Source organism: Amblyraja radiata, chromosome 16 (assembly GCF_010909765.2).
Source record: "Amblyraja radiata isolate CabotCenter1 chromosome 16, sAmbRad1.1.pri, whole genome shotgun sequence".
In the NCBI taxonomy this organism is placed as follows: domain Eukaryota; kingdom Metazoa; phylum Chordata; class Chondrichthyes; order Rajiformes; family Rajidae; genus Amblyraja; species Amblyraja radiata.
This window is the reverse complement of record NC_045971.1, coordinates 801,290-823,160: the sequence shown is the minus strand read 5'-3', so window position 1 is coordinate 823,160 and position 21,871 is coordinate 801,290. Positions and strand designations below refer to the sequence as shown.

The 21,871-nt window shown below is 54.1% G+C and overlaps 1 protein-coding gene across 2 annotated transcripts; it reads right to left on the bottom strand.

The window, feature by feature from the left end:
- Window positions 1–602: 602 nt before the first annotated feature.
- igfbp4 (insulin like growth factor binding protein 4) lies at window positions 603–19,606 on the bottom strand. Of its 2 annotated transcripts, none has more exons than XM_033034840.1 (4): window positions 19,092–19,606; window positions 3,956–4,125; window positions 2,460–2,588; window positions 603–1,035 (listed from the first exon to the last, which is right to left on the bottom strand). In XM_033034840.1, the coding sequence occupies exons 1-4, from the start codon at window positions 19,483–19,485 to the stop codon at window positions 898–900; spliced, it is 831 nt and encodes a 276-aa protein (XP_032890731.1). In that variant the 5' UTR covers window positions 19,486–19,606; the 3' UTR covers window positions 603–897. The 2 variants fall into 2 exon arrangements, with proteins under 2 accessions (XP_032890731.1, XP_032890730.1); XM_033034839.1 differs by having other exon boundaries at window positions 3,956–4,119; window positions 19,092–19,518.
- Between the last annotated feature and the right edge of the window lie 2,265 nt (window positions 19,607–21,871).

Sequence of the window (21,871 nt, the reverse complement as noted above, 5' to 3'; positions counted from 1 at the left end):
GGTTGTAGTAACAGCCCCCTCCCCCCCCCCCCCTCATCCCGTGGCCAGTGTCTGTCCGCTCCCGCCCACGCGGGCTTGGTCGTTTTACCGAGGGTCGAGGATTCTACAACCAGCACAAGGTGAGAGGAGAGAGATTGAAGAGGAGCCTCAGGGGCCCATATCTGGGAAGAGCCTCCAGACGAAGCTACAGAAGCGGATGTAATTACCCCATTTACAAAGGATTTGGACAGATATGTGGATATGAAGGGTTTAGAGGGAAATTAGCCAAATGTAGGTAAAATGGGGCTAGCCCACTACGCCACCTGGGTCGGCATAGACTAGGTGGGCTGAAGGGCCTGTTAACGTCATGTACAGTATCGCTCTATGGTCCCGGCCCGCCCTTGTGGCTGTGTCCGCGGGGGGTAGGGGCAGTGGTGGAGGGGGAGGGGGGGTGGAGGGGGTTGGGGGCAGTGGTGGAGGGGGGGGTGGGGGCAGTGGTGGAGGGGGGGGGTGGAGGGGGAGTGAGGGGGTTGGGGGCAGTGGTGGAGGGGGGGGGGTGTGGGGTGTTTGGGTGGGGGAGTGAGAGAGTTGGGGGGCAGTGGTGGAGGGGGGGGGTAGAGGAATGAGCGGGAGTTGGGGGAATGGGGGCTGGGGGTAAGTCAGGGTTGCTTTGACCGGGGCAAGAGTGAGGGAGCCACAGGGGAGAGGCGGATATAAACAGCTGGATGGGAGAAGGCCGGGCGACACGGGAGTCCCGAGGGTGGGGGGAGGCGGGGTGGGGTTATGCTGAGACCTCCACTCCCCTAGCACCGGGGATTCTGGCACCGAGTGACTCTCCACTTCCTTCACCGGGGCTACACGCGTCTGGCCGCGGGACTGGCGCTGCCCAGGGCGGCGGGAGCCCCCGCTCACGCCCTCTCACTCCTGCGCCTGCTCCTTGAGGAACTGGTGACAGTCCACGTCGCCCTTCACCTCGGGGGAGCCGAGCAGCTTCGCCCCGGTCTTGGTATCCACGCACCAACACTTGCCGCGCTGCCCGTCCAGCGATGGGTGACACTGTAGGGACAGAGGCAGAGGCGGCAGTGAGCACCGTCCACACACACACACACACACACACACACACGCGCACACACCTACACACACACACACACACTACACGCGCGCGCGCACACACACACACACACACACACACACACACACACACACACACACACACACACACACACACACACACACCTACACACACACAACACACACAAACACCACTATCGTATCTGCCTTCACCATCACCCCTGGCCGTGCGCTCCAAGCACCCACCACCCTCTGTGTAGAAAAACTCATGTCCCACACATCTCATTTGCTTCACTCACCTTAAACCTATGCTCTCTAGTCTTTTAACATTTCCACCCTATCTACATTTTATATATATTCCCATCGGGTCTCCCTTCAACCTCCCACGTTCCAGGAGAAACAATGGAAGTCTGTCCAGCCGCTCCCTGTAGTTCATGCCCCTAATCCCGGCAGCATTCGGGTAAACTCAACACCTTGTTGTTAAACTGCAAGAGACAAGTAGCATTGTGTCCAGGCTGCAGGGAGTTTGCCCGCTGTCCACAACCCTGTTGGCCAGGACAGTTCTGTGTAATGTGTAGGAAGGAACTGCAGATGCTGGTTTACACCGAAGAGACATAAAATGCTGGAGTAACTCAGCGGGACAGGCAGACATATTCCTTCTCTCCAGAGATGCCACCTGACCCGCTGAGTTATTCCAGCTTTGTGTGTGTGTGTGTGTGTGTGTGTGTGTGTGTGTGTGTGTGTGTCTATCTTCAGTCCTATGCAATGCGCCCCACCCCGTCCCTCTAGGGTCGCTATTTAGAACCCCCCCCACCACCCTCCCACCCTCTCATGCCCTCTCCACACCCACCCCCCCCCCCTCACCAACCGGTGGAACAGGCGGCCACAATGTGCATTGTCGACAGACAGACAGACAGACAGACAGACAGACAGACAGACAGACAGACAGACAGACAGACAGACAGACAGACAGACAGACAAGCAGTGAGGAGGTGGACGGGCGCGATGCACAGGTGGGAGGGTCCCGACCCGAAACGTCACCTATCCATGTTCCCCAGTGATGCTGCCTGACCCGCTGAGTTCCTTCAGCACTTTGTGTCTTTTTTTTGTAAACCAGCATCTGCAGTTCCCCGTGTCTGCATTGTGGCCAACTCGTCCTTTATCTGAATAAATGGTGCAAGTTGTGGGCAGAGAGGCCCGTCCGTGTCTGGGTTCCATGTGGAGGCAGGAGCGCAACTCTGCTGCGGGGCTGTTTCACAAAACCGCGCGTGTGGGCACTTTGCATCAATTGCCATTCATCGCCAGTCATAAGTTGATCTAATCTTTGGCAGGCGACACGGTCGGGCTTGGTCTGATTTAAATCGAATCATCCCTGCTCTATTTGGCTTGAATTGAAGACGAATAGGTACCTGCTTTGGGTGATAGAATCCTTTCCTGTCGCAATTGGGGATGGGAATGTGGTACAAACTCTCCGGCGTGTGGCTGAACGACTTGGCAAACCTCTCGAGTGCCCGCTGTAACTCGCCCTGGCACGGACCCTGCAGAACAGCGAGACCAGCAGTCAGGACCCGCCTCGCCACTAGCTAGTCAGCCTCCCAGACCAGAAGGATTAAAACAACACTGCATATCCCCCTCCCCGGCTTCCCCACCGACATTCCCCCACACAACACGTATCCTGTTGATTCTCCGCTGTTTACGGACAACACGTCTGCGCTAGAAACTGCGGGAGGGGAACATGTATAATTGGGAGGGGCCGAGCGGAGGTTGGAGGCGGCTGAAGCCTGGACCCTGGGAGTGGTGGCGAACCCGGGCAATGGGCCCCCTCCACCGGGCTGGGTTCCCGTCCCCGAATGCGTACAGCACAGGACCACAACGAATATATAGAGACCGACATACAGAGACACGCAACGCGGTTTGGAGGCGGCGCCATGGATACAGTGTTTCCGCTCGCCAGTCACTCTCAGACTCAATCTCAATATAAGGAGTAACTCCAAAGCGGGGCGTGTCGGGGAGAGTCGAGGCGTGCCGGGGAGAGTCGGAGCTTGTCGGGGAGAGTCGGCGCGTGTCGTGGCGTGTCGGAGAGGGTCGGGACGTGTCGGGGAGAGTGGGGGCATGTCGGGATGAGCCGGGGGGCGCGGTGGGAAGATGCACCGAGGGATTAACAAGGATAGGGACCTTGGCAACGAGCGCGTCGCGGGGAAGGATCGGGGAGGCGGAGAAGGGACGCGGGGCCTGGTTGGGTTTGGCCCGGGACAGCTCCCGGAGCCCAATGGGCTGGCTTACTTCCCCTCTCTGTGTCGGGTCTAGCTTAGTTTAGAGATACAGCGCGGAAACGGGCCCTGCGGCCCACCCAGTCCGCGCCCACCAGCGATCCGCGCACATTAACACTACCCACACATACGGACAATTTACACATACGCCAAGCCAATCTACCTACAAACCTGTACGTCTTTGCCGTATGGGAGGAAACCGAAGATCTAGGAGAAACCCCACGTGGTCACAGGGATAACATACAAACTCTGTACAGACAGCGCCCGTAGTCAGGATCGAACCCGGGTCTCTGACGCTGTGAGGCAGCAACTCTACCGCTGGCCCCGTGCCGCCCATTAGTCGTAGAGTCGTGCAGCACGGACACACGCCCATCGGCCCAAGTCGCCCATGCCGACCAGGATGTACTCTCTACGTTAGTCTTGTTCATTTGCCCATGTTTCCCCACATATCGCTCTAACCCCTTCTGCTCACCGATCATAAGGTCATGAAGTAATAAGGAATAGTAGAACTAGGCCATTCGGCCCATCAAGTCTACTCCGCCATTCAACCATGGTTAACCTATCTGGCCCTCCTAACGCCATTCTCCTGCCTTCCCCCTGACCCCTGACCCCAGTATCGCCGCCACCGGCCTCACCTTTATCCGCGGCTCGTCGCGGATGTGGTTATGAACGTTCTTGGATCTGCCGCTGTTCTGCGTTTTCTCGCGGATCCGGGCCAGGTGTTTGGAGATACATTTCTTGTCGTAAGAGTGGCAGGGTATATGTGGGCCCTCCGCCTTCTCCAGCTCCCAGTAATCGTCTGCTTCTGCGGGCAACGGGAACAGTCAAAGACCCGCGCACATCCCAGCACATGCCCTCCGGCCGGCTCGCCCACACCACACGCCCCGGGAGCGGGGAGAGAGGGAGGGCGGGTAGGATGCGTGGGGGAGTGGGGAGAGAGAGAAGGGCGGGAGAGAGGGGGATGAGGGAGAGAGAACGGGGGAGGGGGGAGAGAGAGGGGGGAGGAGAGATTGGGGGAGGAGAGATTGGCAGGAGAGAGATGGGGGAGAGAGGGGTGGGGGAGAAGGGGAGATATTGGGTAGGGAGGGAGGGAGGGAGGGAGGGAGGGAGGGAGGGAGGGAGGGACGGACGGACGGAGGGAGGGAGGGGGAGAAGGGGGGAGGCCACAGGACTAAAGGTAGAAACAGGGAACTGCAGATGCTGGTTAATACACACAAAGACACAAAGTGCTGGAGTAACCCAGCGGGGTAGGCAACATCAATGGAGAACAAGGATAGGTGATCGGGGGCCCTTCTGACCTACACTCCATCCACCGCTTTCACAAGAGTTCTCCTTCAATCTGCGAAAGGGTCTCGACCCTGTCTGTCCTCCGGGAATGCTGCCTGAGCCGCGGACACAACTAGAGGCGGAGCCACATGTTACACCGCGAGGGGAGGTTGATGAGCAACGCAACTCGCCAGGAGACAACTCATTGGATATTTTTAAGGGGGAGATTGATAGATTCTAGCACGGGTGTCGGGGTTATGGGGAGAAGCCGGGAGAGGGAGAGGTAGCTCAGCCATGATTGAATGGCGGAGTAGACTTGATGGGCCGAATGGCCTAATTTTGCTCATGAACTGTCCATCAGCCAGCCCGAGGTTCTAACCCCCGCGGGGTGAGTGCAACTGTGCAGATGTACACAGAGCTGAACGTCCGGGTCTACCTGGCTGGTACCGCGGGTGGAAGCAGCACCGTCCCATTGCCGTGGTTTGTGGCTCCCAAAGCCACTGGTGGGGTTGTGGGGGTGTGAAGAGGAGGGGAGGGGGTGCGGGGAGAGGGGGGGTTGTGAAGAGGGGGGGGTGGGGAGAGGTGGGGTTGTGGGGGAATGAAGAGGGTGGGGGGCGTGGGGTGGGATATAGGCGGTGACTGGGGAACCTGGTTTAGAGGGTGAGGAGTAAGGCCTGGACTGAGTATAGATTACTTCAATACTCCCGGCTCCCCCTCCCCTTCTCTTTCACTCTCTCTCGCTCGCACAGACCAGTGAAGTGAAAGGCTTGCGCTGCGCCAACTCCAACGGCAGCCAATCATCTCCCGTTCCAAAAATACACCAAAGTTAATAAGCGTAGATGGAATCAGTCACGTCCTCCCGCGGCCGCCAGTGAAACCTGTCAAGGGCTGTATTGTTAAAGCAAGCCTTGTCCGGGAGAACTGTTTCCCTGCTCTCGCTCCTCCAGCAACATTAACCCTTTGCACGCCCTCAAAAAACTAGTTGATGAGAAAACTCTGCTCTCCCCAAGCGAACATCTCTCTGCGTGCAAACACAAAGCGCTGCAGGGAGTCAGCGGGTCAGGCAGCATCTGTGCAGAACAGCGGGTCAGGCAGCATCTGTGGAGAACTCAGCGGGTCAGGCAGCATCTGTGGAGAACTCAGTGGGTCAGGCAGCATCTGTGGAGAACAGCGGGTCAGGCAGCATCTGTTGAGAACTCAGCGGGTCAGGCAGCATCTGTGGAGAACTCAGTGGGTCAGGCAGCATCTGTGGAGAACTCAGCGGGACAGGCAGCATATGTGGAGAACTCAGCGGGTCAGGCAGCATATGTTGAGGGAGTGGGCAGGTGACGTTTTTGATCGGGGCCCTTCTTCGTCTGAAGGAAATATCGATGATCATCTTCAGAAGAGTCGCGACCAAAAACATCGCCTTTCCATTTGCCCCACAGACGCTGCCTGACCCACCGAGTCCTTCAACACTTTGTATGTTTTGTTAATAAACCAGTATCTGCAGTCCTTGTTTCTCCACCGACTGCACAGCACGGTACTAGGCTCTGCGACCCACATTATCTGTGCTATGTTAAATACATCTCATCTACCCTGCCACATGGTCCCTATCCCCACCATTTCTTCCACGTCTAGCACCTATCTAAGCACCTCAAATGCCACTATCTCCACCACCATACAAACATCGAAAAATAGGTGCAGGAGTTGGCCATTCGGCCCTTTGAGCCAGCACCGCCATTCAATATGATCATGGTTGATCATCTAAAACCAGTACCCCGTACCTGCTTTCTCCCCATATCCCTTGATTCCCTGTTCGCCCTAAGAGCTAAATCTAACACTCTCTTGAAAACACCCAGTGAATTGGCCTCCACTGCCTTCTGTGGCAGAGAATTCCACAGACTCACAACACTCTGGGTGAAGATGCTTGTCCTCGTCTCAGTCCTAAATGGCCTACCCCTTATTCTTAAACTGTGACCCCTGGTTCTGGACTCCTGGCAACGCGTTCGAGGCATTCACTACACCATGTAACAAAACATGGCATCGTACAGACCATGTAAACGTTGCCCCTGTCACCTCTAACATATGCCCTCTCGTCTACTACATTACTGTCCCGGGTAAAATTGGGTCCGACTGCCTACCATAGCGATGGCCGTCATCATTTTCAATACTTCTCTCAGTTCCCCCTCAACCGCCAGCATCCCAGAGAAATCAATGCAAGTCTGTCCAACCTCATCTTACAGATAATATCCTCTAATCCAGACATATGGTTTTGGAAAACCTTTGTGTTTTTTTGTAAACCAGCTTCTGCAGTTCATTGTTTAACCACGCTATCTACTTGTGTGGTAGACAAACATGCTGGAGAAACTCCGCGGGTGAGGCAGCATCTATGGAGCGAAGGAGATAGGTGACGCTTCTGAAGAAGGGTCTTGACCAAAAACGTCACCTATTTCCTTCGCTCCATAGATGCTGCCTCACCCGCTGAGTTTCTCCAGCATTTTTGTCTACCTTCGATTTTTCCAGCATCTGCAGTTGCTTCTTAAACACTATCTACTTGTGTTGTCACTTTCAGGCAGTAATAGACTTGGACGCCAAGATCCATCTGTGCATCTATGCTGTTAAGGCTTGCCATAAATATCCATACATATTCGACCTCCCCAAGTGCAACATCTCACATTTGCTCAGATGAATCTCCACCTGCCATTTCTCCACCTATTTCTGTACCTGAACTATAACTTTGTACTTTGGCAGCCTTCCTCACAGTCCGCAACACTTGGTGTTATCTGTAAACTTTCTAACCAATCCATCTACTGTTACATTCATGTCATTAATCTATCAATGTACGAAGGAGGGGAAAGGAGCAGGGCGCCTGGGGGGGGGGGGGGGGGGGGGGGAGATAGTGGGATGTGCATGTATTTGGATAGAGGAGGGTAGGGGAAAGAGGGGGCAATAGGGAGTATTCTTTGAAATTGGAGAATTCAACATTCATATTGCAGGGTTGTAAACTATGCAAGTGGAGTACAAGGCGCTGGTCCTCCAGCCTGCACTGGTCCTCCAGTCATTGACGTTTCATTGAATTGTGGTGATTGTCAAGAGGTTGTGGAGGGGCCAGGAATGGAGAGATTGCATTGCCTGTGTTTTTACAATAAATGCAATCAGAGTATTTACTCGTGTACTTAAATCAACTTGCATTTAATACCAAGATGCTTTCTCTCTTCCAAACCTCCTACTAATGTGCAATGTGTGGTGTACAAGGACAGCTCGGAGCTACTGAACGGCAGCACCTTGCATTGTACAGGACACCATCAATGTGCCTGGCACGCTGCAGTAAGAATGTCATTGTTCTGTTCCCTGTGTATGTGACAATGTACCATCCATCCTTTAATCCACCTGCACTTTCCTTCCAATCCCTCCCATTATTCCCCAAAGTCACTTAAATCTCAACTGATAACATCCACCAGTTGGACATGTTGTAGTGTTTAGTTTATTGTCACACTTATTGGCGTACAGTGAAACGCTGTTGTTGCGCGCTAACCAGTGAGTGGGGAGACTGTACATGGTTACAATCGAGCCATTCACAATATAGGTACATGACAGGGAACAACATTTAGTGCAAGATAAAGTGAATCAAGTTGGATCAAAGATAGTTGGAGGGTCACCAATGAGGTGGACAGTAGTTCAGGCCTACAGTAGGATGGCTCCTCACTGGTGTGGGGAAACACAACACAGTGAACCAGGGAGATTTGTTCGGCTGTGAAACCCCATAGAATGGGAAAAAAAACATCCGATGGACATCAGGAAAGATTCCTAATGTGCTCATAGTCTCCTCAAAGAGATTCAATGTCCCCAGACCCACCGAGGCAAACCTGGAGCTTCACTGGAGATGGGGAGGAGGGTGCCATGTGTGCGATTGTTTCTGAACTGATCCCAACATTCATCTCAGTGGAGTGGAAGGTGATCAGAAGCACAGGGGCACCTCAACACGGCGGGAACGGTTCTGAAGACCTCAGTCTGCGGTTACAACTGGCAGATGTTGCCTGAACTCGTTTTCATCTTGAGGCACCATGTTACAGAAGTCATCACAATGTTCGAATGAAATTTGATCCCAAATCTTTGGTTGCGAATGCAGTTTAGAACGATTACACCAATCTTATCACAATAAATAAGTGGCAAAGCAAACAGCTGAGAGTCCTTCAGCAAAGGACACTCGGGCCCCACACCCTACCGACTGACGCTTGCAAATTGCTTCATATCTAAGCGAGAGCAGAACTGGGACACAACCTGTTCCAGTGAGTCACGCCAATAAAGACTCTCACAGTCCAAAGCAAACACAGAAAGTGGTGGACAAACTACTCACAGAGCAGAGAAGGCCCAGAGGGAGAGGATAGAGAAGGCTCGGGGGGAGGGTGGAGAGGCCAGGGAAAGCAGGGAAGGAGGGAGGGTGAAGAGAGGGAGAAATGTGCTGGTGAGGGCCTTGAGCGGGGAGATGATGGGGGGGGGGGGGGGAGTAGAATGAGCAGGGAGGTGGGCAAGGAGCAGGGGAGGGGAGAGAAGACAAGACTGGAGAGGGGCCAATATCTGTATCCCTGGCCCGTGATCTCCACACCAGGCATTTCAACAAGGGATGGGCCCACCCCGCCCCAATCTTCTGTGCCGGAAGGAACTGCAGGTGCTGGTTTATACCAAAGATAAGACAGAAAATGCTGGAGTAACTCAGCGGGTCAGTTAGCATGTCAGGAGTAATGTCAGGAATAGGTGATGTTTATGGTCAGAACCCTTCTTCAGACTCTATCTGCCCAATCTTCTCACTGAGCAACCCATCCACACTCCACAGCGGGGGTCTTTGGATAAAGATCAGACTGGCGCCTGGTTAATGGTCCTCCTGTAACCCAGGGCACCAGGGTTAATTTCAGCTGCGTTGACTGTTGTTTCAGCTAATGAAGCACAGATGGGTCAACGTGGCTCCACACCAAGTGCAGACTGTCTGTCAGTGAGTGGGCTCAGTGTCTCCGAGTACAACATCACCCTCCCCACTTACCGCTGAGTCACACAGAGCGGAGGTTGTGATGAGCCCTCCCTCAGGGGGAACAGTAAACTGGCCAGCGCTCCAGATGCACAATTGGTTTCAGAGTTCCAGGGCCAAAGGGCAATTCCATCTGCCAAAACACAGCAGCTCCAGCACACAGAGAGGGAGGGTGACACAAAGCTCCAGCAGGCAGAGCAATTGATCACATTGAATGGCGGTGCTGGCTCAAAGGGCCAAATGGCCTGCTCCTGCACCTATTGTCTAAGCCCATGAATACCTGGACCATCACACTCACCCTCCATCTCCTGGACAAGGTGCCAGGTAGAGACTGAAACACAAAATACAGAGAGGAGAGAGAGGAGAGAGAGATCAAGGTGTTAGGACTGGGCTGTTCTAAGTGGGTTGGTAAAGCAGCAATGCTATAAACATTACCACCAATTTGTAATCCTGGTTGCATCTACTTAGAGTCATAGAGCTCTGAAATATAGCATGGAAACAGGCCCTTCGGCCCTCCTTGCCCATTTCAACCAGAGTTATCGATCTGAACAATTTCAATTTTGAATTCTCTGCCCCTTTCATCATTATCCCTCACTCTCCCTCCCATCTTCTGTATTTTATCTTATTGTTTCATATTATTTTAATCACAGAAGAAATCTCTGGCACTGCTTGGAAGCAGAGTTAGTGACGGATGCTGTGCGGGAGCTAGACTAACACAGTGCTGATAATGAGGGGGATATCTACATTTGATTATTCCATGACGTGCACGTCGCGGTCATTTTGAAGACAGGCGGGAACGTGTTGGGTACCAGTTGCGTCTGCAGGTTAACCCCCGAATCCACAGGATGTGTTCGCACTGAGTCTCCCACCAGGGGAAAGGAATGTCTTTGATATCCGGCCTTGCTGATACTGCTGTCATCTGGAATGCCGGGAATATGCTCCAGGTTCCTCTGTGACCTTTGAGCAGGAATAGAATCCAAATATTAAAAAAAGAAATGAGAACCAGATGTTGCATTGTTATTTGAAACCAAAGACTCGGAGGAAACCTTGCATTAACTCTGCAGGTGCTGTGCAACACTGCCTTGAACTGATGCCTTCTGTGGGTGAGGTGCTGGGAGAAAATATGATAATGCTCAGAGCAGGATTAGCCAATTTACATCCAACAATGATGGACAGTGCGTTCTCTTACAAGATTAATTCAGGTGATCACAACAAGGATTCTTCACCTTGAGATGACCAGACACAGGGGAATCTGGGTCACACAGGGAATGATCCGGACCAGTTGGAGGAATGTGGGCACACTCCCGGGGGAGCAAACGGCAACGATGGGTTTAAGGGAAACTCGATGGAGATGGAGGGAGCTGGGAAGGGTAAGGAGAGGCAGACATACCCATGGAAGGAGAAGGGCCGAATGGCCACCTCTGACCCAATCTGCAATCACAAAATTCACCTAACTCACAAAGAGCAAAGCTCAAAGGTCCAAGTTCAGATGCTTTGTTTGTGAAGGAAGGAGAAACACCACGTTTACATGACCACTGGTTGGCATTTCCTCCATCAAGCCTTGACTCTAAGACTCCAGTCTGGTCCCATCAGTGCAGCCCGACAAGGTGTGGAGACAACACTGGACATCCCCACAAACACACCTGCAGCAACCAAATCTAAGTGGTTGCTGGAGCTGCACTAATCCAGGCAAGCTGAGAGCGTCTCCTCTCATTCCTGACCTGTGCCTTGTAGCTGATGGGAAGCCATTGAGGCGTCAGGAAGCAGGTTACTCACCGCAGGGTCCCCAGTCTCTGACCTGCACTTAACATTGTGGCTCCGGTTCAGTTTCTGCTCACCTACTCTTCCTGGGACGTCGCTGGCGGAGCGTTGAATGTAGTTATAGGTGTAGAGAACAAGACAGTCACCACTGTGCTTAGTTGCACTCTGCTCGCAAGTTGGTCAACAGCCAGACATTCTCAGACTGAGGCATAGCAGTGACCTGCTGTAATGGGTGGGGACAAGGCAGATGTGGCCTTGATTGTGGAGGAAGGAACAGCAGATGCTGGTTTAAACCAAAGATAGGCTCAACAAGCTGGAGTAACTCAGCGGGACAGGCAGCTTCTCTGGAGAGAAGGAATGGGTGATGTTTTGGGTCGAGACCCTTCTTCAGACCTTGATTGTGTTCAAGTGGCTGTTTGTTTCAGTTAGTGTGGTTGTGCACAAACCCATGCTGAAAGGTTATCCAGAACGTGATTTCCACGAGGTGTGGCCCACTTACCCCAATCAAACCTCCTCCCCTCCAGTCTGGAGAAGGGTCTCGACTTGAAACGTCACCCATTTATTCTCTCCAGAGATGCTGCCTGTCCCGCTGAGTTACTCCAGCATTTTGTGTCTCTCCTCCCCTCCGGCACTGTGAGAACTAACACACTCTGCACTCTGAACCAGGCAAGCACTAACAATTCCAGATGTTATATCCTTGGATTGTATCTGCAACCCTTGGCCAAAGATAACAGTGTTGGCCGTGGGATGTGAGTGTGCTGACTGTGGCAAGGAAGGTGTGTCGGAAACTACTTTTCAAACAAAAATAAACAATCTAAGCTCAAAGACTTGAAGTTCACAGATGGAGTGGAGGGAATAAAACTACTTTTGGAAATATTTGCAAAATTAGGAAGTTAAATGTGTGCTGGGTGGCAGGTGGGATAACTCACACCTGGCAGTTACTGGGCACAAGGTGCTTGTTAGTTCTGGCAATCATTAACTCTTTCACACAGCCCACAGCGAGGTCCTGCTCGATACTAGACCAGGCATGGACAATGGGAGTAACAGCTAACCTGGTCAATGCGAGTAACAGCAAACTGGGTCAGAGTACAGGCAGCTGGAAGACGGGGTGCATCAGTCGTGTTGGGGAGAGAAGGGAGGGACTGTTTCTCCAGGTTGCTCTGGGCCAATACTGCTGAAACTCACAGTACATCACTCATTCGAGATAGCGAGCATTTAGGGGGTAAAACAGGAAATGTATATTGAAACAAGGCAGGAATGTCTAACATTAACTCTTTATTGATTTGGAAATTGTAGACTGAGATGTACAATGTTTCAACAGGTGAAAATGGGCAACGCCCAGAGTGGTCCATGTTGGCTGGGATATGTTATTGATTGAGCATCATCAGACCAGGAGTGCCCCTCAGAGAGGAGTCGTTCAGACATACAGGCCCATGTAAACACAATTAGTCTCCAGTCACAAAACTACTTAGGTAGTGTAGCACCTCACACTTGACTAGTCACTTACCAAGTAAGCTGCTGACTCCAAACAGAAACCTCACTAACTATCTGGCCCAGCTATCACACACCCTGACTGTACTCCCTCATTCTGCCATTTCACCCCATTATCCTCCCAAGATAGACACAAAATGGGTAACTCAACGGGTCAGGCAGAATCTATGGAGAAAAGGAAAAGATGACGTTTTGGGTCAATATCCTTCTTCAGGCCCAACCTCTGAAGTAGGTTCCTAACCCCAAACATCACCTATTCCTTTTCTCCAGAGATCTCTCCTGACCTGCTGAGTTACTCCAGCATTTTGTGTCTACCTTTGGTGTACACCAGCATCATCAGTTCTTTCCGACACATCCTCCCAAGATTCACAGGTTACACACAACCTCACCCGACCTCTTCCAGAATGCCTTTAGTCAACCTCAAAGCATGAAACAATTTAGATTCAACTTTAATTCTGATGAGAAACATTAGTAAATATGAGCAGGAGGACATTGGAACCTTCAAACCCTGTTCTAACATTCAAGACAATCATGACTGATCCTCTAACAATGCCATATTCACAATCTTTCCATGTATCTTCAATGCCCTGTGTGATGACGATGCTAACTCTGCCTCAAGTATACTCAGTGACATGGCCTCCACAGCCCCTGTGGTAGAGAAAACCACAGCTGCAGTATAGAGATGAGGAGGAATTTTGTTAGCCAGAGGCTGGTGAATCTGTGGAATTCACAGCTGTGGATGCCAAATCATTTGGTATTTTTGAATCAGAGGTTGATAGGTTCTTGATTAGTACGGGTGTCAAAGGTTACGGGGAGACAGCAGGAGCTTGGGGTTGAGAGAAAAACAGATCAGCCATAATTGAATGGCGTAGTAGACTCAGTGGGCCAAATGGCCCAATTCTGTTCCTATGCCTTATGAACAGGTTCATCTTATTAAGTGAAGAGGTTTCCCTGTTATCTCCGTTCTAAGTGTCTACCACTTATCCTGAGACTGAACCCTGGTTTCAGATTCTTTGAGGGAGAAGAAACATCTTCCCAGTCAAAATTCTGAGATCTCTTCAGAAATTCTGAGACCACCCACAAATCAGAATGCTTGCCCTGTCTGTGGAAAGTTTCTTCTTTCTTAGAAAAGGAGAAAAAGATTCCCGGTGTAGTCCCACCAAAGGTGAGACATCTCTACTTCTGTATCCAAAACCACTTCCTACAAGGAACATTTCCACCATTTGCCCCCAGTGCTGGTTGCATCTTGGTTTATTGGTCCTCCAAAATATTCCAACTGGAATTTAAACTGGAAGTGGTGAAGGGAGGACTTAAGACAGAAAGGGTTATTGGGAAGAAAGAGCTACTTTAAATTTAGTTGGGTAACTATAGTAGGGTGGAGATTATTCCATGCTTTAATTGTGCAGGGGAAGAACGAATTGCTGTACACATCTGTCTTGGTAGCTGGGATCACAAATTGGATGGAATCTGCACCCGAGCTGAAGACCAGGTGTACAAAGACACCAGAACCCTCTCCACATCAACATTTCCCTCCCTCTTTCAGTTCAGTTTATTGTCACATACACTGAGGTACAGAGAGAAGCTTTTTGTCGCAGGCTAACCAGCCACAAAATCAGTGTGTGCTCCTGAAGCCCACAACTTCACATTCATCTCCATTACACTGCATCTGCCATGCATTTGCCCACCCACTCAACTTGTCAAATTCACCAAATCTTCTCTTCACAATTCACAATCTACCCAGTTTTGTGTCATTGGCACAGTTAGAAATGTTACGTTTGGTCCCTTCATCCAAGTCACTAATGTACATTGAGAGAAGTCAGGTTGATCCCAGATGGTTCTCGATTCACCACTGCCAGTCCCATAAACTCCAATTCTATGCTTTCTTCTTTCAACCAAATTTTGATTCCGATCAGTCTGAAGAAGGGTCTCGACCCAAAATGTCACCCATTCCTTCTCTCCAGAGATGCTGCCTGTCCCGCTGAGTTACTCCAGCATTTTGTGTCTACCTTTAATTCAGGCCAGTACTATATTCACAAACACACAGCAACTTTTTCTGTCATTCTTTCAAAGGCTTTCTACACATTCAAAAGTCACCACATCCACCAGTCCTCAATGGGGTTTTCTTAAAAATAACACAACAGGAAGACAACCAGTGCCAAGGATTTATTATCATCCTGGAAATGTCAATGGCACTTCTGGCCATATTCATCCTGGGCACTGATGTGTGCTTGGCACCAGTCACAGTGTTCTGGGAGCAACCATTACTGGGCACTGTGGAAACACCACATTTACTGACCCACTGCTGGACTGACACCTCTTTCCGCTGATTGGATAGCATGCAACAAAAGCTATTCGCTGAAGGTAGACACAAAATCCTGGAGTAACTCAGCGGGACAGGCAGCATCTCTGGAGAGAAGGAATTATTCCTTCTGCCTGTCCCGCTGAGTTACTCCAGCATTTTGTGTTCTTCTTTGCTGCAAAAAAACAGCATCTGCAGCTCCTTCCGACACAAAAGCTTTTCACTGTGCCTCTGTAAACTAAACAAACTAACTCAGGGACACAAAACCATAATTAGATTTGACCCTTTGGGTCTTCTTTCCACACCTCCCCTTTGGACATCTGGACAGGTAGCTGCAAAGGAATTTTTTGAGAGGGTTATGGGCCAAAACCAGGCCAAATAGGTCCAGCTGAGATGAGGAACATAGGTCATCATGGATTAATTGGGCCAAACAACCTGTTTCAATGCTAGACGTTTCCTGGCAAGGCCGTGGAGGATGGAGGCACTAGGTGAGGGGAGGAGAGGGGGGGAGGGAGAGAGGGGCGAGGGGAGAGAGGGGCGAGGGAGGAGATGGGGCGAGGGGAGAGATGGGGTTGGTGCTGCTGAAGATGAGGGTTTGGCCATAGTAGGGGAATCAAGAACCAGAGGACATTGGTTTAAGGTGAGGGGGACAAGTGAGGGGGGGGGGGAGAAATTTAATCAGAACCAGAGGGGTAACTTTTCCACACAAAGGGTGGTGGGTTTATGAAACGAGCTTGCAGAGGAGGTAGTTGACTATCACAATGATTAAGGAACATTTAGACAGGTACATGGGTAGGACAGGTTTAGTGAGATATGGGTCAAACATAGGTAGGTGGGACCAGTGTAGATGGGGCCTGTTGGCCAGTGTGGGCAAGTTGGGTTAAAGGGCCTGTTGGCCGGTGTGGGCACGTTGGGCGGTGTGGGCATGTTGGGTGGTGTGGGCAAGTTGGGCGGTGTGGGCACGTTGGGTTGAAGGGCCTGTTGGGCGGTGTGGGCATGTTGGCCGGTGTGGGCACGTTGGGCGGTGTGGGCACGTTGGCCGGTGTGGGCACGTTGGGCGGTGAGGGCACGTTGGCCGGTGTGGGCACGTTGGGTTGAAGGGCATGTTGGCCGGTGTGGGCATGTTGGCCGGTGTGGGCACGTTGGGCGGTGTGGGCACGTTGGCCGGTGTGGGCACGTTGGCCGGTGTGGGCATGTTGGCCGGTGTGGGCAAGTTGGGTTGAAGGGCCTGTTGGCCGGTGTGGGCACGTTGGGCGGTGTGGGCACGTTGGGCGGTGTGGGCAAGTTGGCCGGTGTGGGCAAGTTGGGTTGAAGGGCCTGTTGGCCGGTGTGGGCAAGTTGGGTTGAAGGGCACGTTGGGCGGTGTGGGCACGTTGGGCGGTGTGGGCACGTTGGGCGGTGTGGGAAAGTTGGGTTGAAGGGCCTGTTGGCCGGTGTGGGCACATTGGGCGGTGTGGGCAAGTTGGGTTGAAGGGCCTGTTGGCCGGTGTGGGCACATTGGGCGGTGTGGGCAAGTTGGGTTGAAGGGCCTGTTGGCCGGTGTGGGCACATTGGGCGGTGTGGGCAAGTTGGGTTGAAGGGCCTGTTGGCTGGTGTGGGCAAGTTGGCCGGTGTGGGCAAGTTGGCCAGTGTGGGCACGTTGGGCGGTGTGGGCAAGTTGGCCAGTGTGGGCACGTTGGCCGGTGTGGGCAAGTTGGGTTGAAGGGCCTGTTTCCACGCCGTATCACTCTATGACTGTACTCTTCCTACACAACAGTGGATGGAGCTCGGCGGCCCTCGGTGAAAGATTCAACCCTGCTCTCATGGAACTGTTACAACACTCTGCAAGCTGTCTGTGAATTATCGGGTGAATGGGAATGTGCTGACTCTGGGCTTTAAATGTGGCATCAAGTGACAGCAACAGGGGATGATGGCATGGGTCAAGATCAGGGGCATCGAGCGGCGGGCACATTCCTGCAGTCCATCATCTACTGTGGCCCCAACACTGACTGTCACTGATAAAGCTCACTGCCTACACACTGATCATCACCCCCCCCCCCCCCCCCCCCCCCGCGACCTCATTAATGTTCCTGCAGAGATTAATAATGCAGTTACTCAATGCAACTTGTCATTAGCAAATCAGAGGCTAGCATTAATACTGAACAACAGTATCTGGTTGTGTCGGAAGGAACTGCAGATGCTGCTTTACATCAAAGAGACAAACAGCTGGAGTAACTCAGCAGGACAAGCAGCATCTTTGGAGAGAAGGAATAGGTGGCGTTTTGGGTCAACACCCTCCTTCATAAGGTCATAAGTGATAGGAGTAGAATTAGGCCATTCGGCCCATCGAGTCTACTCCGCCATTCAATCACGGCAGATCTATCCCTCCCTCCTAACCCCATTCTCCTGCCTTCTCCTCATAACCCCTGACACCCGCACTAATCAAGAACCTTAATAATATCCACTGACTTGTCCTCCACAGCCGTCTGTGACTGAAAGAGCATCTGTGGAGAGAATGGACAGGCGACGTTTCAGGTTCAGTGAGAAAGCTTCGATCAGTCTGAAGCAGGGTCTGGACCCGTTAGATCAGCCACGTTTGAATGGCGAGTAGACTTGATGGGCCGAATGGCCCAAATACTGCTCCTAGAACTCATTCAACGACGTTCGTCCGTTCCCTCCACAGATGATGCCGGACCCGCTGAGTTCCTCCAGCACTTTGTGTTTTGCTCAAGATTCCAGCATCTGCAGTTCCTTGTAACCTTGGTTCTCTGCCGTGCCCGAGTTCCCTGCTTCCTTCACAACGCTTCAGAAACCGCTTCCATTTACATTTGCGCACATCGCTGCCTATCTCCAGACGCGGAATACCAATCAGCGTGGGATTGTCAGCGATCGGGGAGGGGGAAGGGGGGGTGATCTCCCCTCACCCTCGCCCCCCTTGGCCTCAGTGCCTCTTGCAACCCTCCGTTGTAGAAAACTGTGATGAGGAAAAAACGTTTTCACCCAGAGAGTTGTGAATCTGTGGAATTCTCTGCCACAGAAGGCAGTGGAGGCCAATTCACTGGATGTATTCAAGAGAGAGTTAGATTTAGCTCTTAGGCTAACGGAATCAAGGGATATGGGGAGAAAGCAGGAACGGGGTACTGGTTTTTAGATGATCCGCCATGATCATATTGAATGGCGGTGCTGGCTCGAAGGGCCGAATGGCCACTCCTGCACCTATTTTCTATTTCTATGAGCCGCCGAGTCGCTCAGGATTGAGAGCGTTATCCGGGGAGCAGGGACAGCCCAGTGGGTAAACTGTACATCAGCGCAGGGACTCAACGGGTCGGGCAGCGTCTGTGGAGAGAATGGGCGCGAGTGGCCGCGACCCTTCCTCTAACTGATCTGAAGATTGTAATCTTCACCACACGGTGTCATTCCATCACAACGAGGAAGCGACACAAAGTGCTGGAGTAACTCAACGGGTCCGGCGGCATCTCTGACTGGAGTCTGAAGAACGATCCCGACCCGAAACCCCCCCTCACCCATCCACGTTCTCCACAGATGCTGCCTGACCCGCTGAGTTACTCCAGCACTCTGTGAAACGTCACCTATCCATGTTCTCCACAGACGCTGCCTGACCCGCTGAGTTACTCCAGCACTCTGTGTTCCTTTGTGTAAACCAGCATCTGCGCTTCCTTGCTTCTGCAGAATGAGGAAAGGTCCCGACCTGAAACGCCGCCTGTCTGTTCTCTCCACAGATGCTGCCCCCTCGCTCTGCGCCGCCCCCCATCCCCTCCCCCTCCCCCCTCGTGTCCCCGGGTCCGCAGCCGCCGATGGTAACGGTAGATGTGGACAATCGCGTTCACCCTCCCACAGTAAACGCTGGCCCAGATCCTTGTTAGAACCGCGGAACAAAGGACGGAGCGGCCCGGCCCGGCGTGGCCCTCCTCTCCCCCTCCCTCTACCACCCCCTGCCCGGCCCCCCTACCTGCGGCAGGCACTGAGCTCCGCAACACCTCCACGTCGGCTGCCTCCATGCAAACACCGCGGCCGCGCATGAGGGAGTGCAGCGGGCGGGTGCAGCCACGGCGCGGGTAACAGCGGAGGCCGGAGCCACAGCGGGGCGTGTAGACGCCGCACAGACGCCCCTTGCCCAACGCGCAAGTCCCACAACAGCCGCAGCCCGGCTCCCGGACCAGCTCCTCGCAGCCGTGCGGCACCGGGCACCGGGCGCGCTGCTCCATCGAGCAGGCCGGGCAGCGGACGGGAGGGCCCGGCTCGGCCTCGGTCTCAGCCACGGCCTCGGCGCCAGCATCGGGCCCGGACCAGCCGGCGACCAGCAGCGCGCAGCCGGCTGCCAAGAGCAGCGGGAGCCGCGACATGAGGAGGAGCAGCCGCGCCGCCGCCGCCGACACCGCTCTTATAGCGGCCCAGGGCCCGCCCACGGGCCGGATAGGGGCACCGAGCGGCGGGGTGGAGCCGGCAGCTCGGCCCGGCCCTGCCGCACGGACAAGGCACTACCGCCCGCTGGCCTGGGAGAGAGGGGGGAGCCGCATGCGAAGCCTCGTCAAATCCTCCTTCTCGCAACCCCCCCCCCCCTGCTCTCAACCCCCCCCCCTGCTCTCAACCCCCCCCCTGCTCTCAACCCCCCCCCCCTGCTCGCAACCCCCCCCTGCTCGCAACCCCCCCCTTCTCTCAACCCCCCCCCCCCTTCTCTCAAACCCCCCCCCTTCTCTCAACCCCCCCCCCCTGCTCTCAACCCCCCCTGCTCTCAACCCCCCCCCTGCTCTCAAACCCCCCTTCTCTCAACCCCCCCCCCGCTCTCAATCCCCCCCTTCTCTCAACCCCCCCTTTCTCTCAACCCCCCCTTTCTCTCAACCCCCCCCTGCTCGCAAACCCCCTGCTCTCAACCCCCACCCCCTGCTCTCAACCCCCCCTGCTCTCAACCCCCCCCCTGCTCTCAACCCCCCCCCTTTCTCTCAACCCCCCCCCCTGCTCGCAACCCCCCTCCCTGCTCTCAACCCCCACCCCTACTCGCAACCCCCCACCCCCTGCTCTCAACCCCCCCTGCTCTCAACCCCCCCCCCTGCTCTCAACCCCCCCCTTTCTCTCAAACCCCCCCCTGCTCGCAAACCCCCCTGCTCGCAAACCCCCCTGCTCTCAACCCCACCCCCTGCTCTCAACCCCCCCTGCTCTCAACCCCCCCTGCTCTCAACCCCCCCCCCGCTCTCAACCCCCCCCCCCCCGCTCTCAACCCCCCCTTTCTCTCAACCCCCCCCCCCTTTCTCTCACCCCCCCCTGCTCGCAACCCCCCCCTTCTCTCAACCCCCCCCCTTCTCTCAACCCCCCTCCTTCTCTCAACCCCCCCTCCTTCTCTCAACCCCCCCCTTTCTCTCAACCCCCCCTTCTCTCAACCCCCCCTTCTCTCAACCCCCCCTTCTCTCAACCCCCCCCTTCTCTCAACCCCCCCTCCTTCTCCCAACCCCCCCTTCTCTCAACCCCCCCCCTTCTCTCAACCCCCCCCTTCTCTCAACCCCCCCTCCTTCTCTCAACCCCCCCCTTCTCTCAACCCCCCCTTCTCTCAACCCCCCCTCTTTCACTTCCCCTCTCTAATTCCCCCCCTCCGTCTCTCTCTCTACCACTCCCTCCCTCGCATTCCCATCCTCTCTCTCTCTCCATTCTCTCTCCCCTCCTTCTCTCTCTCTCCCCCCCCTCCATTTCTTCCCACATCCTCCCCCTCTCCACACCTGACCAAGTCCCTCCCCCTTTCCCCTAATTCTCCCTTTGCCCCCTCCCCCTCTCCACCCTCCCCCTCACAGCAACTCTGCTCACTACCCGGTGTTGCCCGCGTGTGGGAATGCTGGAGTAACTGGGCGGTCAGGCAGCATCTGTGGTGACAACGGACAGTCGCGATTCGTATCGGGACCCTCGTGTAGTTTGGGGAGGGGAGGGGAGGGGGGACAAGACAACGCCTGGCAAGTGATAGGTGGATACAGGTGGGGGGGGGCAGATGCGTGGGCAAAAGCTGGAGATGAAGTGGAGGCAAAGTGGTGACAGAAGCGGACTCGAGGATTAAAAGGTGAAGCGGGGCGGGGGGGGATATGGGGGAATATGATGGGGAGGGGGGGGGGAGGGGAGGGGGGGGGGGGGGGGGGTGGGCACCAGGGTGAGGAAACGGGAGGCGGGGAGAGGAAGGGAAAACAAGGGTCAGGTTGTTACCTACAGTTGCAGACTTCAATGTTCACACCACTGGGGTGGGTGTGAGCTGCCCACGTGCAGTTTGCGTGTGAACTCATACTGGCAATGGAGGAGGCCCTGGACAGAAAGGTCGGTGTGGGAACGGGGTAAGTGTTCAGCCAAACGGTTGCCGGGCCACGCTTGGTCTCACCGAGGTCAAGGAAGCACGTGGGAGCTGGGGAAAAACAGCTGTTGAGATTAGAGAAAGTGCATGTGAACATCTGTCTCACCTGGAAGAGCTGTCGGGGTCCCTGGATGGAGGTGAGGGGCTGCAGTTGGGAGGGGATGAGTGATGGGAGGGGCTGTGGAGATGGGAAGAGAGTCACAGATGGGCAACGGGGAGAATGGGGGTGTGGTGGGAGGGGGGGGTGGGTACAGGGGGAAAGAGGTGGGGGGTGCGTTGGGAAGGGGGTGGCTGGGGGAAGGGAGGGGAGAGGAGAGAGAGGGGAGAAGAGATAGGAGAGGGGAGATGAGAGAGGGGAGAATGGAGGGGGGGAGGGGGATGGGTGCAGTGTGCATTTCACGCCACTT

Coding starts and splice junctions, on each gene's coding strand:
- igfbp4 (XM_033034840.1), bottom strand. CDS start 19,485: ATGTCGCGGCTCCCGCTGCTCTTGGCAGCCGGCTGCGCGCTGCTGGTC. Junction 4,126..19,091: donor GAGCTCAGTGCCTGCCGCAG/GTAGGGGGGCCG, acceptor CGTTGCCCGCAG/AAGCAGACGATTACTGGGAG. Junction 1,036..2,459: donor GATTCTATCACCCAAAGCAG/GTACCTATTCGT, acceptor CTGTCCCTACAG/TGTCACCCATCGCTGGACGG.